A 23,600-nucleotide genomic window follows, 5' to 3' on the forward strand; every position below is an offset into this window, starting at 1 on the left:
TCCGCCTGGACAAGTTGACAAATGACTATTTTTACGATGCTTGTTATGCTTTTAATATGAATTTAACAGCAATTTGAACAACAAAAGACATTTTATATGTTCCCAAGAGATATGCACTGAAGAGGGCTGTGGGCAGAAATGTTCACTAAAGTTGGGACCTGCCGCAGCAGCCCTGGGGACGCTGATCAAATGAACCAGCACAGTCCTCGCTACCCACTCTGATCCCTTCGTTTTCTTCTAACTTCACAACACTTCAATTTAGAGAGCCCAACAACCGCGTCAGCATCCATCGTCATCTTGCGTGACATGGGACGATAATTTAAAAGAAGTGACGCCAGATCAATCAGACTTTCCCAAGATTTTCAGAGGCTTACTCCAGAGACTCTCCTTTAGATAAATTTTATTAAAGTACTAATCATAATCAAAACAGTACATTGTATCAGAGGTCAAGTATTGTTCTGGGCTTCCTTTCCCAGACCTTAAAGATGAAGGCCTGAATCTTATATATAGAGAAGAACAAAACTGTTTTGACAGGCAGAACATGAGCAACACAGGCATCTAACATTCAGCCAATTGCTTTAATAGAAAAGATGTTATACCTTGAGGAGTGGCAAAGCCAAGAGGCTTGAAGCAGAGTTAACTGGAGCTCCAACAGTTACTCAAGAAGTAAACAACGAACTGTTAAGAAACTAGATCCCTCCTGTGCTCTGAAGACACCAGAAGCATCTCATTAATACTCTGGTAAGAGGAAACACTCTGAGCTTGACAAAATGCTTGCACAGTGCTGAATAAAGATTATATAATAAATAGCCACAAACATCCTCACCAACATCATCACCAAAAACTTGAGAGAGAAATGTTTACAGCAGTTTTGAAAGCTAACCAATGGTACATGAAATTAAAAGTATCCTATCTAAACCATTTTCAATAAGTGCCACAGAATATGAAGACATAAAATTCTTCTTTCATCTCCTTTTCCCCCTAGATAGAGCGGGTAGGGCATGGACAGTCCGGATCTAAGTAATGTTATGAAGTCAGGAGTTGCCCCAGAATTTCCACAGAGGAGGGGCTCCATGGGTGACGATCCAGGGAGGTGGGAGACGTGTCTGGAGGTTGTGCTGGCACAGGAAGGACACTACCACTGGTGCCTAGACTACACGTGTATCCAGAGTGGCTCTGCAGGGAGCTGATGGAGACTATGGCAGAGCAGGGGACCGACGACCTTCACGACCTTCCTTAGAGATCGTTCCTATTGAGCACCCGTCTAAGAAAGCCTTCATAGCTAAGTCTCCTTAGCACGTGCTGTTTTAACAGGCTTTCCAGAAAGTGCAACCAGGAGTCACCTGTGAATCTGGCTGTTTTCCCTCAGGCAGGCAGAAGGGTGTCTTGAGCCACTCTCCATTGCACCAGGACCTTCATCCAAAGGCCCCTGCAACAACCCCAACAACCGGAGATAACCTGTGATTCATCCAAATAAAAGGCAGCAGTGGCAAAAAACTGTCCTGAGTCAGATGCGATGACTGACTTTATGACTTTTCTGACCTCTACAGTCATAGCATATTGGGCCCTCTACAAAAGATTCACGCACAAGAAGAAGATAAATGAACCAAAGGTGGCCCATGATGGATGGAAAAACAACAGCTCTTAACACTCACAGACGGCAGCTCCCCCAAATTCACAGAAACTAAAGACAGGAGACAGAAGCAGCCTCCACTGTAAAGAGCAGCTTACACACATCAGACCGTCCGAAATTTCCCACAAGCCCACGGCTCTCTCAAACAAGACTGCAGGTGGCTATAAATAACAAAGCCACTGACGACACACTCGGTGGTGAAAAAGTAAGCAGTTTACCCCCCAAAAAATACATATATATATATCTTGTCACCCCATCTTAGATTTATAAGCAGTTTCTCCCCGGCCTTTGAAAGCTATGAATTCCAAACAACAACAATCTTGTAGTGAGAATATGTGCTGAGTGCTAGGGAAGAATCAGACAGAAGGTTCTCTCCCTTAAAGTTTTCATTGTAGTAAGGGAGTTGAAATACACGCACTTAGAGGCACAAGTGGCTTGCCGACCAAGGCCACCTGTGGGAGGAAGCAGGGCCTGTTAAGACGGGCTGTGAAGAGGAGAAAGAGGGAAATCTGTCCGGGATAATCCCAGAAGACCCAACAGAAGAAGCGGCATTAGGCCAGGGATTATTTCAGAAGAGTAGGGGTGTTGCAGGGTACGGAGAAAGAATGGGAAAACTGGGGGGAGCAGAATAGTCATGAGCTAGAAAATCTGAAAGCAAAAGGATGTCTGAGGAAGCCTGGTTCGCGCGGCTCCGGGGCCTGAGACACGCACAAGGGTAGAATGGGAGATGAGGCAGAAGGTGGGCCTCATCCATGCACGCGGTCATCAAACCACTCCTCTGTCCCATCTGTGTGTCTTAGGAGCCAGGGATAGTGATGCAGCCACTGACCTTAAAGTGGAGGCGAGAGCTTTGTAATCACCTAGGATCCATGGACGGGATCCATGGAAGGCTTTCTAGCAGGGGCCGCCTTTCAAAATCACGTCTGGGGTGAGATTTAACTAGTGTACGTGTATTGAAGAGATAAAGGACAGGGGGTGTCCATGGGCAGAAACCAATGAAGAGATTCTTACAGATGACAGAAAATAAGAGTTCAGACTTGCATTGTGGTAGCATAATTTAAGAGCAAAAATGAAACCAACTGGTTATGCATTTTGTGTAACTAGGTTCCTGTTGTAAATAAATGTCTGACTAAGAGATTCTAGGTATCAAGGTTTGAAAAGTATTCTGATGAATAAGTTGAGATTTGATGCAACAGGAAGCAACACAAGATATAGGTTGCAATGGAAAGTTTTTTCTGTTCTTTTTTTTTCCCCCGCCAAGTATAGTTAAGATGTCAAGAGAAATAAAAAGTCGGAAAATAAAATTATTGGGAAAAATCAGAAAGTAGTTGTAAAAGCTGGTTGTCAGAACTGACAGAGACCCACAAGTCTTGAAGACGAAAGTAATCAAGGTGCAAAAAATTTTCTTATGGTGAGTGAAACACAGGAGCCAATCAATGAAAAAGCCAATAGTGTTGCTCTCAGAACAGTCTAAAATAAATGTTGAGGAATTCAAGAAAAATTTAGTGACTCTTCACTGAGCACTGAGTACATAAGTTTCTCAAGACAAAAGAAGATTTTTTAAAAAATGCTGAAGAGTAGAACCACTTCCTGGAAAACGTGACATTAATTCATTAATTTATCGGGTACATACTTTGTACACAGCAGAGTGCTACATATTTTAAGAAACGCCAAGGTATAATTGTTCAGGGAAAGGCCTACAAATGTCAAGGCCGCCTGTGATTAAATGCCTAATGAGTAAACATGATAAATGCTGCGAGTGCGGCAGAGAAACGGACCCCTGGGATCTACAGTTGGTGATCAAGGGACATTCAGTGGAGAAAAGGGCCATGAAGGATGCTTTGAGGAAAGAGACTTTTAAAACTGACTCATTCATTGACTTGCCGTCAGAGCCTTCTCTCTTCTGCCAGCCTGCCAGCCTGCCAGCCTTAGTTACAGAGCTAAAATGGGCCTTGTAGCTTAGGAGTCAAAACACCCTCATAAACTAGGAGCTACTCTTCCTTGAATCCTTCTCTTCCTCAGGGACAGAAACAAGTCTGATCTGATCCAGTGAAATCACGGCAGAGCACATGACTCCTCTGTGGAAAATGCTTTAATGCTTTTAAAGCGGCGCCTCTGGAGCTTCATGAATCACCTGGAGATCTTGTTGAAATGCAGATTTCGGTGCAGCAGATCTGGAGAGGGGCCCAACTTTCTGCATTTCCAATAAATCCTCAGTGCCACTGATGATGCTGGTCCCTGGATCACCCTTTGAAGAGCAAGGTATTAAAATTGTTATCATGGGGCCAGCCTGGTGGCATAGTGGCTTCAGCGGCCCTGGCTTCACTGGCCTGGACCCCGGGTGTGGACCTACGCACCGCTTGTCAAGCTGTGCTCTGGCATTTGTGAATACAAAATGTTACTATTGGGTTTTTATTTTTTCCTTTTCACATATTTGAGGATAAATTTTATCATATTGTGTATATGGTCTTTCCCTCTTCAATACTACGGGCTTTAGAGAATAAAACACAAATACGATACGTAGTAACAAGATAGCCACTCAAAGCAATAGTTAGACCACTACTCAGTGCTAACCAGTGCCTGCAGACTCCGGAAATGCAATTATGGGACTGACAGCTACTCCCCTGCCTGAAAAAGCAGTCTGACGACTGCCAATCTGTAGCAAATTCTGTCTTTTCTGAGAAGATTTTAGGAAAAGTGGTGGAGAAATCTTTGAAAGACAACAGGAGACTATATTCAGACAAGTTTCCTTTCTTTTCCAAAAAACATAGTAGTTTAGGGCTTTCTTTTCCTAGCCACAGCAAAACATTTCCTAATTCTCTACCTTAGGAAAACCCTTCACAGAACTTTTTACCAACTCAGAGGAAGGGAAGCGTGAGAACATCATAATTAACCACAGAGAGATGGTAGCACCACCAAAACCAAGTGAGCCTTTTCTTCAGCAAGAGGCTGAGGGCTGGCTGAAGTAAACACACTACTGAGTCAGGATGCACGCTCAGGCAGCTGCACTAGGAAATTTTCAAAATAACTATGGTTTCTCTTTCTTTTTTTAATAGCAGTCATCTCCAACAAACTTCGAGTGGATGTTTGTGGTATGTGTCAGTTCTGACCCGTTAGGACTTGTGATAGTTTTCTACTTTGATTAGTTAAGGATTATGTTTTCTAAGTCAACTTCAATAATTTCCCCTACTAATACACAGAATGAAACATTTCAGAACAGAAAAAGCTGAAAATCTGATCTGATCCAATTCCTGTCACTGTACATCAAAGAAAAATGAGACTCAGTGGGACCAAAGGACTTAACGAGGTCACCCAGACACCTGGATTGCCAGTGCAACATGCTTTCACCTCACCGGCTGTCTCCTAGGCAGAGTCTTAATCTCAAACTAACAGTCAGATCTGGGTTACCTTTCATTCAAGATCAAGGTTTTGTGATAATTACATATTTACAACCTCTTTTCTACTTGGCATGGGACCTCTAAACGAGGAAAATGATAAAGGGTTTAGCTAAACCCAGAAAAAAATGTTTTGGTTTGGTGATGTAACAATCAAGACTTCGGTCTCTGTTTCTAAGGGGAGAGGAGGAGGAGGCATTTTTTATTTATTTTCTAAATCAACAAGCAAATCCCACCAATAGTCATAGGGTCGAGTCTTGCAGAAGCTGAAGCTTATAAATTTCAAGGGTGCTCTTTAAGAATAAGAATATAAAAAACAAGATGGGCTGGCCCAGTGGTCTGGTGGTTAAGTTCAGTGTGCTCTGCTTTGGTGGCCTGGATTCAGTTCCCAGGTGTGGACCTATACCACTTGTCAGCGTCCATGCTGTGGCAGTGTCCCACATACAAAATAGAGGAAGACTGGCACTTTTCCTCAAGTGAAGGAAGAAAAGAAAGGAGGGAAGATTGGCAACAGATGTTAGCTCAGGGTCAATCTGCCTCACCAAAAAAATTAAAAAAAAAAAATCTGCCTCAAAGAGTTGGTTCAAGGGCTAAATAATACAGTGAAGTGCTCAGCACGATCCAGGTAGTAGCAAGATCTCAATAAGGGGTAGCTACATACGTTACTGGGAAAACTGTCCACGAAGGCTTGTGAGTGATGCTTGCTCAAGATAGGAACGCCACTCACAGGCAGCATGAGGCCAATTCCATTTCCCTACGTAGAAGTTTTGCTGAGTTTCAGGATGCCCAGGAGTCATCCACAAAGCAGCAGAGCGAGTTTCTTCCAAAGTCACTGAATCTTCTGCACAGACTGACAACTTTAACAGATGGAGAGTTGCTGTGGATAGGCTGAGAATATGCACCTGACCCCACATTTTCCTTCAAAGACACTCATGTTTGTTCTGCCAAACCCCTACCTCTCTAAAATGCTTAGTTTTGGGGCTGACCCCGCGGCCGAGCGGTTAAGTTCGCGCACTCCGCTTTGGTGGCCCAGGGTTTTCCCGGTTCGGATCCTGGGCGCGGACATGGCACCGCTCATCAGGCCATGCTGAAGCGCCATCCCACATAGCACAACCAGAGGGACCTGCAACTAGATACACAACTATGTACTGGGGGGCTTTGGGGAGAAGGAAATAAAAAAGAAGACTGGCAGCAGTTGTTAGCTTAGGTGCCAATCTTTAAAAAAAAAAAGCTTAGTTTTGATAGTCCTACACCTTTTATAGTGTCAGAAGGGCTTTTTACTTCTTTGCACTGTTCTAATATTCTTCTCCTTAAAGAGGCTTGAGAAGGCCATGGATCACTCAAATAAAATATTTACAATAGTAGAAGAAAACATCCAGATAAGGTTCACCTTGTCCTAGTGCCCCTAATACACGGAAGAAATACAAGCAAGGCACTGGGAAATCTAAAAAAAAAGAATGTATAAGTGAAATAGTGGACAGAACAAGTCAAATGAACAGACCCAAAGTTTCCTTCAGGAAAATACAAACCACAAAAAAGTGAATTTCCCAAAGGAAATACAACACCGTATTACCAACAAACCTTAGCTGTTTCATTAATGAGCAATCTCTCTACTCCAGGGAAAATATGATACAATCGACAAAAACTAATTGTGTACCTGCCACCTCTGCAAAGGGATGCTGTTGATGCCAGATGCACGCGGCACTGGAAAGCCCGGAGCAAGACGACGAATGGGGGCCCACAGACCATACACTGGAAAGCCCAGAGCAAGAGGACGAATGGGGACCCGCATACCATAGGGCAAAATATTCAGAGTTACAAATCAAGCTAACAAACTGTTCAATAACACAGGTATTATCCTTCTCAATTAACTGACAAACATATCTTCCTAACGTTTTGGAAGACCAAGTACAACTTTAGAACTCCTGAACTACTCCAAGTCCCTCCCTGGAACTGGGTGTTTCAGGGACACACTGTTCTGGGCCTGGTCAACCATCTGCCTTCCTCTTTCCACAGCCTGCTCCAACCTTCAGCAAGAGGGACCTTGTGAGATGTGTATGACACCCCAGTTTTAACACACTCTACACATATACAGCTGTCCCTTAGCTACCTCTCAGGCACAGAGACCAGCGCCTATGAAGGCCCTCAGGAAGGGGGACACAAGGGTCCACGTAGACTGTAAAAGCTGTCCAGGCCATCTGGTCAACGAATTTTGGGTTCCCAGGTACCTGAAACATGATCTAAAAAGGGGGGAGGAGTTTGGACTCAGAGGCCCAAAGTCTCCTCACCCCATGGCCAGGGGCCTGACCAGACAAGAATAAGAGCAGGGCCCTCTAAAACCAGGGCAGAGGCCCTTGGTGCCCATATACGAGGCCTACATGTTAGTTGAGCTGAAAAAATTGGGGGTGGAATGTCTCATCAGAAAAGAGAAATAAAAGAAGAGCTGCATGTTTTGACAGCAGGCAGCCTTTCCTAGACACAATCTCCCCAGTCATAGGCACCTGCCCTGCAACTAAGTCCATTCTCATGATCTGCAGCCTCGTCGGCCCTGTAAATAAAACACAGATGCTAGGGAACCCTTCAGAGCCTACGCAGGAGACCCTAAGCTGACTACACCCAAGGAGGCAGTTGCCCCGTGTTGAGTGCCAAGACCTAAAAAGTTGATCATGGCAAGTAAAAGGCCAGATCCTTTTGGCAGGAGAAAAATCTTAACTACCTACAAGCTTTCAAATTACTTAGACCTCAAAAGTCAAATCACCCCTCTTTGTTATGTGAGATGAATTCTGCCCTTTCCACCCTCACCAACAGTTGTTTGAGGCCTGTACACAGACGCTGGTCTTACATGCCTGGAATCTGAGGTTTATAACACACTTCAAGAAAACAGTGCACGCCCAACTGCTGTGAACGGTCAAACCACAGGTCACCGACAGTGGGTCCCACGACCAAGATGCCCTTATCAGACTAGGAACGGTAGAGTTTCCCTGTGCAAAGAGACTCTACCCTGTCTTGATTTTCTGTAGTACAGCGACAATCAGGAAGAAGGTCACCCAAGCCAAGCAAAGGATGATACCAGGAGCACTGAACTGATGATTCAAGATGGTAAGTTCCCCCATTCCTCAAATGTGATCTCTCTTTACCCACTCCCTAATTCCATCCCATCACACACATACACACAGATACACCACACCAAAAAGAGCCTGCAGAATGCAAGCAGGGCTAACTTAGAACACAAACACAAACACACACACACACAGAGGGAAACCTCAAGTGACCCTGAGCAGACTCTATCTTCCCCATTTATGAAATGAAGATAATAAAACTTATCTTGCAGGTTTCTTCTGAAGATTAAATTAGATAAGTAATGTCAAGCAGCTGGCTCAGAGCAGAGCCTCAAGTGTCCATTCTCCCTTCTCCCTACTTCTCCCAGAGATGAGCCCATGTGCCTGCTCAGCATTCCAAACCCTTCTGACAAGCCAGGCGACCAAGGAGAATCACCATCTAGCCTCGGGCAAAAGCAATGAGGACCTGGGGAGCAAAATCTTACAAGGAAAAGAGGGAGTGCAAAATGAGTGGTGACATTCTTGTTGCTGATGCTAAGTCGGTTCTACTGAAAATCACGAGTTAAATCTGCTGAAGCTGTATGTGAAGGCCCGGAGGGCAGAAGCTAAGAAGGTGAGAGAGTTATGCTTTTATGTGGAAATTGGCTCAATAATGCCATGCTGTAGCCAGGAAGTACGTTTCCTCTGCACCCTATTTTAAATTGTTTTGGTGGTTTGCACCAGACCTAAATAATACCCACCCTGCTCCAGAGCAGACAGCAGCTGCTGCAGGACCCCACTTCCCTTAGCGCAACTCTGCATCACTGCTTATCAACCAAAACATAAAGCCCTGATGAAAAAAGAAACTTAAAAACTAAATTTAGATTTCAGCACTTCATTTTTAATGAAAGTCTCCTTTCGACAACCTTCTAGAAAAAAAAAGAAAGAGAATCAGTATTTACTGGAAAATTTCTTTGGTGAAACTTTTAATAAAAGTTTTGCAATGGCTTTGCATGCCCTGCACGAATTCAAAATGTTTAGCTAAAGGAGGTGGATAAAAACTTCTAGCAGCTTTCGCTCATGTTTGTCAGAAGTTGAAGCATCTTTTTCCAGAACTCATCAGAATAAAAGAACCAATTGCATAGTGTAAAAACAGCCAAATTGTCTATTTGGGTCAGAGCCAAAACTATTCTCATTAAAAGTAAGATTTTACCATTCAGACCAAACTGGCAAAAAACAGGGACAGCCTGGTGGTTAAAATATTTGACTCGGTTGCACTACCTCCAGAAGGCTGATGTGGAGGCTCGGCTCAGCAATTCCTGCGTGTTAAATGATGTGCCAGGTACCGCGGGAGTCCTGGAGACGGACAGATGAATAAGACACACCCCTTGCCTTTGAAAGGATTAAAGGCCTCATGGACAAGGGAGTCACCGAAAGATATCATTTTGGCTTATTATTGTTAAAAGCTAAAAGAGAGGCCTGTCTCCAGGAGGGGACATTTAGCTCAACCGGGGGCATTCAAAGCAGGTTTCCTTGAGAAAATGGCACTTAAGTCTTCTAAGAAGAATGAAAATTTTCTAGGTAGCAAGAGTTCCAGACACACAGCAGCTTGCACGAAGTCACAGCTGCCTGAACTGCTCATAGCATGTGTGTATGCATGATGGAAAGAGTGCACCGGGAAAGTGGGAGCCCTGGAGGGATGGGAGGCTGCAGAAGCAGACGGGAAGCAGGTCACTGAGGACCTTGTTAGGCCTGATGAAAGAGTTAATGCTAATAACCGAAGCTGATATTTACTGTGCATTCAGTATGCTGCAGGCACTACGTGAAGCACTTTAAAGCATTATTTCATTTCATCTTCACCACAACTCCCTAACCCCACTTTACAAAGGAGGCCACCGAGGGTTACAGAAGTAACGTAACTACAATAGGCCACACAGTCAGAAAATAGGAAGTGGGTTTGGAACCCAGGATGGCCTGATTCCAAAGCTTGTACCCTGCCCTCTTCTATCTCCAAGCCTATCCTCAAAGGAAAGACTGGATAGGCACCTTGGGTCCATAACGCTGGCTACAAAATGGATAGTTGAGGTGGCCCCACTGGGGGCCTGTAACAAGGCAGGTATAGAAAAGAACAGATTACTGAAAAAAGTATGTTGAGAGGGACTGAGAAGGAAAGACCAACCACACACCCCCTCCTAGTGCAATGAATAACAAAATGAGCTTTTGAAAAAGGAGTCTAGAAATAAACCACGGGCATTCAATAAAGCTTCCGAGTACACAGGGTTAAAATACGTTTCCTTCTCTTTAGCTTTAACACATTCCTGTATGTTAAACTCAAGGAGGGCAAAGACCATGTCTGTCTTCTTCATTCAGGATGGTGTCTCCAAGCCTGACCCTCCTGCCTGGAACAAGGAGACACTCTATGAGTAGTTGAGAAGGAAGACGAGTACTGGCCACTTCTCATGATGGCACCAAGGAGGTGTCATTCTTCATTAGAAAACTAGGGTTAAAAAATAAACAAAAATGTTAAACGTTGTGTTGATAATTGAGGATTGGTAACTGAAATGGAAACCATGTAGCAGTTACGATGACTACCCCGACAACAAGGAGGGCTCATCACCATGGGGAGCTGCCTCGAAAAAAAGGCAATGAATCCAAAATGTGATGAGTATTTTGTATAAACCATAAATGGGTAAAGAAAAGATGTTATTAAAGGAAGTGGCCTAGAGATGAAAATGTGCTTTCTGGGAACAAGAACAAATAGACCAAAGATCAAACTCTGGGCCTAGTGATTTCTAGTCTCTGACCCTGAGAAAACAAGCATATCATCAACATGGTTTTAGGAAAGAAGTTTATCCGTATGACACTTTTACCAACAGTGAGTCATCAACAAGCATCTCTTGGCAGGTATTTGAAAAGCAAAAGTCCTATTTTTCGTATCTGAAGAGTTTTCAGACATTTGAAGTTTTCTCCAAAAGAATAATTACTTAATTTTGAGCGTTAAGAAAAAGTGAAATCTACTAAGTCAAAAACAAAAATTTAAAGAATTTTAAGTATATTTCTTAGTGAAGTTTGTTCTGATACTGAAATCCTTTACCTGCCTGTCAATCTTCTCAACAGAGGATGGATTTTTTTAGGTGACCTAATAGGAGGCTGTAAATAGTCTCATTTCCTCATATCTTATCATGCATTAAGATATTTTGAAAAATGTTTTGACAGTGTACCAATTATGTTAGAAAAATCCCGAAACCATTTATTTACCTGGAAAATTAAAACGCAATCACAGAATTAGGTTTCTCAGCTTCATTATACCCTTCGACCTTCAACTATCTTCAAAAATTTAATTTCAAATGATTCCTTAGTTCGACCATTTTGAAACTTTAATTCCACAAAATATGAAATTTGTGCGTTTTGGAAAACTGTTTAAAAGCCTAAATAAAAACCCACTAAGCTTTTAAGTTAACTGTTTATAAGTGTGTATACAGATGAAATGAAACTGACTCATGAACTATTGAGTCTGGAATTTGCAAATCATAAATCTTATCCTTGTAAACAAAACCTAACAAAATCAGAGCCTGCTAATTTCCTTCTTTCCTAATCTGAAAGAAAAGCTTTAATGATTTTTAACATACACAGAAAATTGAGGATGCAGTTTAAAATATTTATTAGCAAAATATAACTCAGTTTTTAAGAGTGTGGGGTATAATCAGAGTCACTTGAACATTCTATTACTGCAATATAGGAAAACATCCAAGAAGGAAAGGCTGGGATTTCATTAAACACTAGAATTCAAATTTGTGTTAGGATTTTTTTTTTTGTTTACCATAGTGCTCCTTCCTCATTCCATTAAAAATTCCCATCTCCATGCAACCTTCAATATAAAACATGATTTTTAAAAGTTCTCAATCCACTTCAAATACTCCGAAATGTACCACTTAGCACACCGTGCATATTTCTTCTAGACAAACCTAAAGGAAAGCCTGTGGCCCTTGGTAAGTAAATTGTGTGTCTCAGCGTGATGTGGACTGTCAAATCCTCTACATTTCATCCCAGACCTACACAGGGCATCTCCAAGTCACCAACGGGGGAAGAGAGGGACATAAAATGATAAAGATGAAGGGAATGTAATATTATCCAAATCTAACCAGGTCATTTTACAGATGAGCCAACTGAGGCCTCAGAAAGATCCAACTATTCGGTTACCCACACCCCAGCTGCAGTTATGTGGATCATAGCTGCCAAAATTCTAACTTTTAAGGTCTCAGGGGTTCAATCCTTTCCATAACATCCTTAAGAACTCAATTCCTGCATTTTTCCCCCCTCAAAAACCTCTCGAGAGAGAGACCAGGTGAGCAGCGGATTTACGATTTTAACCCTTCCGTTTCCACCAAACGAAAATTGCATAGAACCATCAGCTCCCGGAAGGCAGGGTTGTCTCGCTCCAGGCAACATCTCCAGCACGCAGCACCTAGCACCCAGTAGGCACTCAGCAAATAATTCTCCGCCTTCCACCTGACAACCCCACTCCCTACCCCTCCACGCCAAGCCGCCAGTGCAGCCAGATAACTTTCCTTTGTAAATAGCTTCTTTTCTTGAAACTTTTATACAGTAACTCCGGGCCAAGAAGCCGGCCTGGGGGAATGTGTGGCCCTTCCCAGGGGCTGAGGATTGAGTAACTGGCCATGTAAGGGGGCGGCTGGGCAAGACCGGGGTGGGCACGCAGCATCGCCACGGGCCGCGGTGGCCCCAGGTGTGCCAGCTGCTCTGGCGGCCTGAGCGGCCGCCGCTCCGGGCCGCTGCTCCCCTGCCTCCTTCAGATAACCAACTTCTCAAACTTCCCTTTCCGGGGGTGGGGGCGCGCCTCGATCGCGGCCAACACAACGCCTTTCCTGCCCGCACAAAGGGGGCCAAACGTGCCCCGCGCCCCCTTCCCCTTAAAGTTTCCTTCTCTTTTTAAAGAAAAACTCACACATCCCTGCGGCCAAGGGGAGTCGGGCTGCGTGGGTGCCCCGAGGGGAAACTGTCCTGTTTCCGCCCCAGCGCTGCGTTCGCTGGGCCGACTGTCAAGCGCAGCGAAGGGGCGCGGAGCCCGGAGACCCCCGGCGCCCCGCCAAGCCCGGCTGGGGGCCACTCACCCGACTTCTGAACTTGCGGTGGGATCGTGCTGGCGATGCGCGTCCACAGGACGATGTGCAGCGGCCACAGGCCCCTGAGCAGCCCCCGACCCATGGCAGACCCCGCCGCTCGTCATAGACCGAGCCCCGAGCGCAGCGGACGGCGCCTTCCCCGACCCCTGGCTGCGCCTCCGCGCCGCGCCCTCTCGGGACCCCGCGCCGGGCCGGCCGGGCAGATGTGCGGGCCAGATGTGGCGCCGGCTCGCCAGCGAGGAGGGGGCCTGGAGGCCGGCGAGGCGCGGGGAGGCCCCCGGCGGCCGAGGGGAGCTGCGCAGGAGGCCGGCTCCTGCCCCGGGCGTGTGCGCGCGTGGGGGTGTCTTCGGTCGGTGCGCGCGAGTGACTCACTCAACTTCACCCGGGCGCTGCGGGGGAAACAGGAAACTCCTCGCCAACAGCTGGGCAGGACCTCTCGCCGCCGGAGAGCCTTCTCCCTCTCCTCGCTTCCAGCCCTCGCTCTCTCTCGTAGCTGCCAATCATGTCCCCTGGACCAGCCCCTCCGAGGGCTTTGGCAAACTTTCAGCTGCCCCTCACCGCTCTCAGGAGTTCCTCGCTCCAAGTATTTAGTCCGGAGTGACTAAGCGCACACGTTTCAGAAAGTAACTGAACAGAGAAAGTGTATATCCTTTCCATGGCACCCCCACCAAGCATCTTCCTCCTCCCCCCAGCCTTCTCAGGATTGTTCCTCGCTGCTTTAGGGTTGTATGTTCAAACTACAAGTCGCGCCCCATGAGTGGATGCTGAAATCTAACGCGTTGTGAGCACATTTTTGCCTAATAAAATAGTAAGAGTAAGTATTGCTTCAAACTTTTGTTTCGGTTATGTATGCATACACCGTCACGGTGTACGATGTTTTTCTTATGTCAGTCGAAGTCCAGGCGTTTTTTCTTAAACTTTCATGTGCGTATTGATCACCTGAGAATCTTGTTAAAACGCAGATTCTGATTCAGTACATCTGGGACGTAGCATTTCTGATGAGCTCTTGGGTGGTGTCTCGCATTTTGAACTGCCTCTTCTTGGGGGCGATGAAGTGACTAATTGTAAGAGATCAGCAATCACAAAGTGATAGTGGTGGGAAATCTTATCTTCAGAGTGTATCAACTATGGTAGAAAATGTAAAAATAAAAGTGGCCTGGGAGTCAGCTAAAAAACAAGGTTTGCCTTCCACTAGTGCCCATGAAGAGAGAGAGAGCTTCTCCTCTCCTCTGCTAAAGGGGAAATGGTGGGATAAGGACTAAACAACTTTCAACTTTCTCTTCTTTCTAGGGGGACCAGGTTGGCCCAAAATAATACTGGTGTACGTCTGTTTCAAAAGTAATCATTATCCAACTAAGAAACATTCTCTTTCCCATGTGTCTTGGTTGGATAATGAATTATGTGCTCATCCTACTTCCAGCGCTGAAAGACTTAGATCCTGTATGGCCCTCTAGTCAGGAGATCTTCCAGCAGTTCCCACAATGAACTCCCTTGTCTTATGAGACAAAGATTGTTTGCAGAGGCAGGTGGCCAGGTTTACTGGAAATAAAGGTAAATAGCCCTCCCTGGAAACCCAACTTCCGAAATCGTCCCTGCCAATCTAAGAGTTCATCTGCCAGATCCCGGAACCTTAATTCTTGTCACCATTGTTCCACCCAGCACTGAAGCTTCCTCTGAATGTGCCGTTTAGGAAAATGACTCTTCCCAGCTCTTAGGTTTAGGATGTAGGAGGGGCAGTGAAGTCAGAGGGCTGGGCATCTTCTTGCCCACCAGCAGCTTTGCCAAAGCTGGAGCCACTTTAGCAATGGAGGAAAGTTGAGTTCCAAATCTACTTCTCCCCATTTCCTCCACAGCCACCCAGCCAACGCCACTGCCATCCCTGGCGCAGGAGTCTCCCAACCACTCATCCCCAGTCAGGGCCATTCTGGGCCCTGTCGCTCAATTTCTCAAATCAGAGTAAAGTCAATTTTTCATAATGCCAACTTGATTATACCAACACTCTGATTAAAATCATTCAATGGCTCCCAACTGCTGCTGAGGCAGAGGGTAGAAGCAGATCCTTTAACATGCCTTTAAACCACCTCCTCTCTTCTAAGCTTCCAGTGGGCTCCTCCTCTCCTGTTGAGAGCCTTCTCAAAATTCCTTGAACACGCCCCTGCGTTCCTCCCACGCAGAGCCTTCTCCGGTGTGCACTTCCCTTCCTCTGTCCTTTCTTTCCTCTGCACCCAGCCAGCTCCCCGTCTTCCTTGGGTGCATCGTAACTTCCTTGATGGGCAAGCTTCCCCTAACTTCCTTGAGTAAGTCTTTTATTATATATTCTCTTGGCACCATATGCCTCTTTTTTAGCACTGACTACAGCGGTAGTTTTATAATTATTTGTGTCCTTTAATTTCTATTCCTCTCTCCGACTCAAGTCCCTTCTTCCTGAGGGGAGGGATTGTCTTTCCCTCCACTCAATAGTAAACCTCCAGCACCTAGCACATAATAGGGGTTTAATGACTATTTGTTGGGTGAATGAACAAATGAAATAATAAAGATTCAGAAGGAAATTGTACTTAACCATCCTAGTTATTTCATAACTCTAAAGAAGACATTCTATTACCTAATAAATTGAGATGTAAACAGTCTAAATTTTGGTTGAGAGTGATGTCACTACTACTTCTTTTTCTTAAAAATGGAGAAGTGAGGCTTTTTTTTTTTCTAAATTTGCCCAAGTTCCTCTGAACAGCATATATTCGCTTCCTTACCCGCCAAAACGCACGGAGGCAAATAAATGCCCAATTGACTCCAAAGGCTTTCTTTTCTATATTTATTGCAAAGACAGATGTTTTACATTGTCAGAGGCCAGGTCTGAGGAATTTGATCCCATGGTGGAATATTGAACTGGTGGTCTTTGTCATCACATATCACTAATGTTGTTTTAATTTTGTTTGCCTTTGACATTTCTGATTTAATCCTCAACCTCCTGTGAAATTGAGCATCCGAATTCAGTATGGCCAAGTGCAAACTCATCTTTTAGAAACCATCACAATGAAATCATAGACGTGTAAACTCACACATGCTACAATTTGACAGTATTAAAAATTTGTCAATCTGCCCTTCCTTTTGGGATTCTCGTTGAAAGAGAAGTTTGATGGCCTTGATTGTTTTCACACATAGCTGTATATTGACTTAATATAATTTTCTGTGTTTTCACATGGGGCATGAATATACATATGTAAAAATGGAGCCATTTGCAGACGGCAACAAAAAATAAAAGCTTGACTCAGGACTTCAAAAACTAGAAAGGTAATTTTTAAGCCTTTACCAAGTTGAAAAACAACAAAAAACAACTTGAACCAAAGTGAAACAGCTTGAATATCTTCATTTTTCCAGTTTTACAAACCCTGAACTCATACACAAAGCAATTGGACTGAATCAAAATGTGGTTAATTTAAGCCCTGCATTTCCCAGCTGTGATGAGGTAAGAGCTTTCTACTCCCCGGAACATGGTGACACGCAGCTGTTGAGGTTCTGGCAGCTACGGCCGTGGACGTGGAGATTCCTCTCCGCGCAGAGCAATCATTCTGCATTCTCAGCTCTTATCTCTTGACTAGTTTTCCTTGTATTGTGAAGCAAACCAATATGCACTGAGACAAGAGTGACCGTGAGGGTCATCCGTGATGCTAGCTCCTCCCGGAAACATTCCGTGACTCTTCCAGCCTCGTAAGATCTCTCTCAGGGAGCGCCCGAGGAGCATTTAGTTTATTTAACCTATTTTTTTAGGTTTGTCCTATTCTAACATGGAGTGCGTTATAGTTATTCATTTATGTTTTGGAATCCCACCCCACCAATTGTAAAAAACACATTATTCCCTTTTTAACTTTGAACACCGCTCCGTGCCCTTCAGTATTCAATGAATGTATGTTTTTGTCTTCAATAGAGAGAAAAATGAGAATATTTATTTTCCTAAAAGTAAAATCTATTACTTTTAGGTATAAAAAAGTCTGAAATACAGATAAGCCAAAGGCAGAACATAAAAAGGATTCCTAACCTTATCACCCAAAGATAATCACTTGTTCCCATTTGGGAGCACTTCCTTGCAGTGCTAGTCTAATCTTCACTTTACAGGTGAAGGATTTGAGGATTGGAGAGATTAAGTTTTCAGCCGAGATCACGTACTTAGAAGGGACAGAACCCAAGTTTAAACTGAGGCCCATCTCCCTCCAGATCGGTATGGCAGCCCCAGCAAACGAACACACCCCATTTCCTGCCTGCCTGTCCCGCTGTTTCTTCTCAACATATTTACAGGTTTGTTTTTTTCCACTCATTGGCCAAACGCTAGTGTTTACCAATTCCATCCTCTGCCCCTTCTCTAACTTCTCCTGGGAAACACATCTGTTTCTGTGGCTTCACTGATGCAGGATGACTTCCAAATCTAATTATCAAGCTCTAATTTCTCACCTAAGTTACAATTATTCCAACTGCCTACTCGACTATCTTCATAGATGTTCCACTGGTATCACACACTAATTATTCTAAAGTGGGACCCCAAAATGTATGTTCCTTTGGTCTGCTCCCTATATCAGGTAAAGGCTCTATCTCCAATGGATAAATGAAGCCAGAAACATAAAAGTCAGCTGAGAGTTTGCCTTTATTTTACCTTCCAGAACTAATGAGACCTTGGGGTCTATCTATTTACAATCTCAATATCTCTTGGATCCATTTTGTTTTCATCCCCACCACTGACATTATTTTAGTTCTATCTCTGGTTATTTCATGTGCAATTACATCAATTTCATCTTCTCGCCTCTCTCATCTCATCCTATTGTACTATGTGCTCCACTGTTACCAAAATGTTCCCCTCCAAAAATACAAGAATGACAATCACATTTAAAATTATCCAAAGGCTTCTCTTTGACTTGAGAATCCAATTTCAACCCACGTCGATCCATTTATTCATTGCACCAGCATTTGATTCTCTACTAAGACCCAAATATTCAGAAAATGGAATCCTATACTTAGTCTAAGGGTTTGAGGCTATCCGTATGGTCTAAAGTGAAAATAGATAAGTAAACAAATAATATTAACAAATCTGGTAATATGATTGCCGCAATGGTGCTAAACTCAAGGTACCTCAGGAGCAGACACTAGAGGCCACTAATCCAGCCTGAGAGTTAGAGAAGGCCCAGGGGAAGAAATGCCTTTTGAGCTGAGTCCTGAAGGATGGAGAGGTAAAGGCACAAGGAAGGATGTTACAAATACACAGATCAGCAGTGTAAAGACAAGATGTGTGAGCTTGGAGTGGGTAAGGAAATGCAAAGATTTCAGAATGCCTCGAGGATAGATTTGAAGGGATTTTAGACTGATTTTTTGGCCCCTATTCTGCACTTCTCTCTGAATTCATGCTCTTTGCCTTGTGACTGTGTGCCCACTAGAGGCAAAAGGTTCTTATAGGCCAAACTATCATGGGGTATGTTATGGCGGCTGGAGGGTGGAAGGCAATAGGACTCCAATTTAGATTTTTGGTGTAATATACAAGTTTGGTTATAGACACAGTTAGAGAATAAGGCTAACGTCATTGCTTGCTTACACAAAATCTAGTCTCCATCTTCCACTCTGCTATCAGAAGTCCAATTTTACTTGGGATGTGGATTTAACTACATGTTAGGGAAAGGGCCCATCTCTGTTTAAGGGAAGATATATGATCCAATTCTGGCCAAAGAGGTATGTGAAGAAATCTGATGGAGACTTGTGAGAAAGATTTTATTTCTACCTAGTTAGAAGGAAGTGCCCAAAGAGAGCTACTCTGCCCCACACCTCTCCTGTTTCCCATCTTTGAACATGATTAGGAGAGGATAAAACAGCTAGAGGTGGTAAAATAAACTTCCATGGGGCCAGCCCCACGGGCTAGTGCTTAAGTTCACACACTCCGCTTCAGTGGCCCTGGGTTCTCAGGTTCAGATCCTGGACACGGACCTAGCACCAGTCATCAAGCCACGCTGTGGCGCCATCCCACATAGAGTAGAAGAAGATTGGCACAGATGTTAGCCCAGCGACAACCTTCCTCAAGCAAAAAAGAGGAAGATTGGCATCAGATGTTAGCTCAGGGCCAATCTTCCTCACAAAAAAAATAAATAAAAATAACCTTTCGACAATGAGATGCAGGCCAAAGGTATCACAGAATAGAACTACTAGACCAATACCAGCAACTCCCTCCATGTGGACATTATCCGAGAGCAGCGTGCTGACAGTCTTCAAAGATGCTGTGATCCCTTCCTTTCCTCCCTGTGCTCAAGTGCTGCTCCTCACATCAAGAGGTGGGATGGAGTCCATTTTCTGTTTTCCCCCTCCTTGAATCTGCGCTAGCTTTGTATTGCTTTCACCAGTAGAAGATGGTAGAAGTGGCACAGTGCCAGGTCTAGGACTAGTCTCAAGGAGAGAATTCCTCTCTCAGAAACCAGTTACCAGAGAAGAAGTCTGAATACCCTGAGACCACCATGCCGTGAGGAAGCCCAAGCTAGACACATGAGAGGCTACATGGAAAAAGAGACAGCCAGCTGGCCAGCAGCTATTCCAGCCTTCCTAGCTGACACACCGAACCTGTAAGTGAAGAAGCCACCTTGGACTTTCCAGCCCTAGCAAATGCCAGAGTGAATAGAATCAACAGTCCAGATTCAGAATCATGAGACATAATAAACCAATATTGCATAAATTGTTAGTTCCAGTCAAAATCATTTCTAACTAATACAGAGAAGTCCCCCGATGATGGGAAGGAGGAAGATGTTCCAGTCACCATATGGCTGTCAATCTGTGTACCAAATACAGAACCACATTAATTATGAATTAAGAGCTGTATTGTTCCTCCAATTATCTTATGAATCACATAATTATATTTTTATATATATGCTTTCATAAATAAATACATATTCATATGTATTTGTATTTTATATGTTTATTATATGTTGCAAACATGTAAATGTACCAAAATTTTGAGATTTTATTTTAGCAATTATCCATTTTTACACATTAATAGGGAATTTCAAAACCCAAGAGTGGCCCAGGATAACTTGAGATCTGAGAGGCTCTGTTTTTCTTTCCAACTGAAGAGTTCGTATTTCATACTCAAGATGATGAAAGACATTGAAGGAGATTTTGATCAGGGAAGCAAGATGATCAGAGATAATCATGTAAGATTTTCAAATTAGGGATTAGAAAGTCTGAAAGATGCATCTGAGATTGTAAGTCTATGTCAGGCAACCAAATATGAAATAAAAATCTGGTCAAGAAAAATTTGGCCAGAAAACCAACGTCATGGTCATGGGAATGGAGGGAAGTCAATAGATAAGAAAAATAATAAAGAGCTCAGTGTGGCAGGAATTGGTGTCTGAACTGACATGGGGTGACGCAGAAGGATGCTCTTGCACTAGGCCGCTCCCAAAGCACCCTGCACTTAATAATAACTGTAGCCAAAATGTGTGGTCCAGCACATTTGTTAACATGAGCCATACAGGGTTCTGAGTTTGTTATATGAATAAACGCCTTTAGTCTTCACAACAAACCTATGAAGTGGGTAGTATTATCATATCCCTTTTATAGGTAGAGATACTGAACCACAGAGAGGTTAAGTAATGACAGAGCCAGAATTCCAGCCCACCAAGACTGGCAGCAAAACCCAGGTTCTAATCCACTTTGTCATCTCCTGCCATTACTGGCTTCCTCTCACTCTCTCCCACTACACTGGACATTCTTGAGGCAGGATTGTATTTTTCACACCTTAGTTTCCTGTGCCTGATCCATGTTTGTTGCTCAGTAAATACCTGTGAATGAGAGGATGATGCAATGAATAAACTCCACAATTTGTAATATTCAAGAACTGAGACTGTGCAAATTGCGAGTGCGGGAAATAAAATCTACCATACCCTTGATAGCGGACTACCAAATGAGGCCAGAAATACTTGTCATGCAATTTAAACATCAGCATAAACTTCCTCTTAAGATGCTGAAAAATGCTTCCTCAAAGTGAAAATGGTACAAATAAACGAGGATAGATTTCACCACCTGAGAGACGATTTATGTTCTTGACAGTTCCAGTAATCAATTTCATCCTGGTAAAATGCTCATCTCTAATTCTTAAGTTTTTTAAAAAGGAAAATTACGACAAAACAGCTTTCAATTTTTTTGTCTAACTCAGTATTTGCCTCCTTAGAAATGCTAGACAAGTTCACTCTTGTTTTGACATTATTTTCCAAGCTCTAAAGTCATTCAGTTGAATAAGTAATACTAACAAAATTATACTAAGAGACTTGAAAGTTAGAAACTAATCAAACGGAAGTTATTGCTTTCTTTACAACAAACTCTTTTAATTGTTCATTTCACAAAAGTACAAAATCACTTAACAGTACGGGTTCATTGACTTAAAAAAATATATCTTAGAGTAGATTTATTTAGTTGATGTCAGAAAAATGATGATAGTAACCATTTTAAGAGCTAGGCTTAATTTGTACTTCAAATCCATGGTAATCCATATCCTACAGCACATAGTATGCATGTGTGCTAATTAGATTCAATGAATATTTAAGATTTTCTGGTAAAAATTGTGTTCTCTAGTCGAAGATAAATATTTCAAGGGTAATGGTAGCATTTAGAAAGCTCTTATCAAAAGACTACACCCGTAGGCAGCTTCTGCCGTTACTTCAGGCATCTTTATCTTTTATCAGCTCCAGAGGGTTTGTTAGTTGACATAATGGAGGTCAGAAAAGAATTTTCATCAGTGAGGTGAAATGATTGGTGCTCAAGATATGTAGATTGGCTTAAAGGAGTGGAGCCCTAAGCCTAACTCAGTCTCCTGTGTTCAGCCACTTTTGGAACATTCCGACACTGATTTCAGATTCACTGAATTGTACTGCTGAAAATTGTCACATTTTCCTGGAGTGACCATTTTTTGCAAAATACTTTCAGAATATGCGAAAGGACCTAGAAGAGAGTCTTCACCTTTTTACAGTGGAGATCAATGCTGGTTTGCTAAGAAACATTTGTACATGCAGCAGAATTCAATCTCAGACTCACTTTCATAATGAAATGCTACCTGGTAGCAAGGATTTGGGGAAACCTTGAGTTTTCACCCATTTCTAACTCCTCCCATCTACCAAATATAACCAAATATTTGTCAATGACAAACTGACTTTTGTCAGTTCATAGCAGTTTTATAAACACAGAAACTTTACCTTAACTGCTAAGAATGACAGCAAAGAATATTTGGTAACAAAACACTTACGCTCTAGTGTATGGGGGTGAAGAATTCACAGCGTGATATGTGCTCTTGCATAATCATTTGCACAAGTCTCACGAGGTTATTAATTATTAACCCACTGAATCACTGGAAAAGCATGTGCCACCTATGCCTTCAGGCATTTCAAAGGGTTGCCTCCTTCCTGAAGTTAACAATAGACTCCCTGGTTCTTGCTTGGAATTGCCATGGTAAAGGCTTATCTCAAGTCATAATAACATTAAACCATCTGCTCTGTGTAGTCATTCCTCACCTAAAGGCTATCAGAATGCTACCAGTTCTTTAGGATTCCAGAGGAAGTCGTTCAGGAGGCTGGCTTTCAAATTTATCGTTATCATTTCGCCTCGACATACAAAACAAACTCCGGAAAGACGATTAAAACATAGGGCTATTTTCTCAACACTTAATGTTTTATTTGACTGATTTTATAGGCACCTTTTATTATGCTCTACTTTTTTTCATCTCAGCCATCTGCTCCAATGAAAAGTATTTCCTTCTTTTGTGGGGAACACCCATGTTCCCCAGGACATTTTTCTCTAAGTAGAGAAAGCTAGGTCATGGTTTTCCCATAGAACTTTTATAGGTTTTCAAATCAATTCCTTTACGTAAATATCTTTTACAGAAAAATAACAATTCTGTACATGAAATTCTACTTCTGGATGAAGTGTAAACTCTCTAGTCAGACCTAAAAATAATGTTGGTGTAGCATTTTCCAGTTCACAAGGAGTCTCCACATACACGATCTTATTTATTCCTTATGAAAACCACATGATGTAAGGAGGGCAGGAATTATTAACTCCATTTTACAGATGAAGAAATTGAGATTCCAAGACACTAGTGATTTGCCCAAGGGCACACGGCTAGGAAAAGCCAGAACACAGATGGGTCACCCGACTGTTCTTCCTTCTCTTCCCCACGGACTTCCTATCACTTTTCTGTTGGCTTACGTTGTTTCTAAGTTGGACTTTCACATCTTTCCTCAGCTCAGAGTGCACTGATATGCTTAAAGTCCATCCCTAAAGTCCAAGCACTGTCACTGGCTTCTTATCCAGAATGGACCAGAACTGCTCTGGAGCCAGAGTGCCCTGGGATCATTACTACAGCACATCCACCGTGATGACT

General features: G+C 43.2%; 1 protein-coding gene across 5 annotated transcripts in view; it reads right to left on the reverse strand.

The window, feature by feature from the left end:
* Positions 1–13,892, reverse strand: part of TGFBR2 (transforming growth factor beta receptor 2) — a 110,621-nt gene extending 96,729 nt beyond the window's left edge. The window contains exon 1 of one of the 5 annotated variants that reach the window (XM_070575915.1): positions 13,199–13,892. In XM_070575915.1, coding sequence (XP_070432016.1) covers positions 13,199–13,292 — 94 coding nt within the window. In that variant the 5' untranslated portion in view covers positions 13,293–13,892. The remainder of the gene's footprint in view (positions 1–13,198) is intronic. The other 4 variants (XM_070575916.1, XM_070575919.1, XM_070575917.1 and 1 more) reach the window with 4 other exon arrangements.
* Between the last annotated feature and the right edge of the window lie 9,708 nt (positions 13,893–23,600).

The sequence above is a fragment of the Equus przewalskii genome, chromosome 15 (genome assembly GCF_037783145.1).
Source record: "Equus przewalskii isolate Varuska chromosome 15, EquPr2, whole genome shotgun sequence".
Taxonomy (NCBI): domain Eukaryota; kingdom Metazoa; phylum Chordata; class Mammalia; order Perissodactyla; family Equidae; genus Equus; species Equus przewalskii.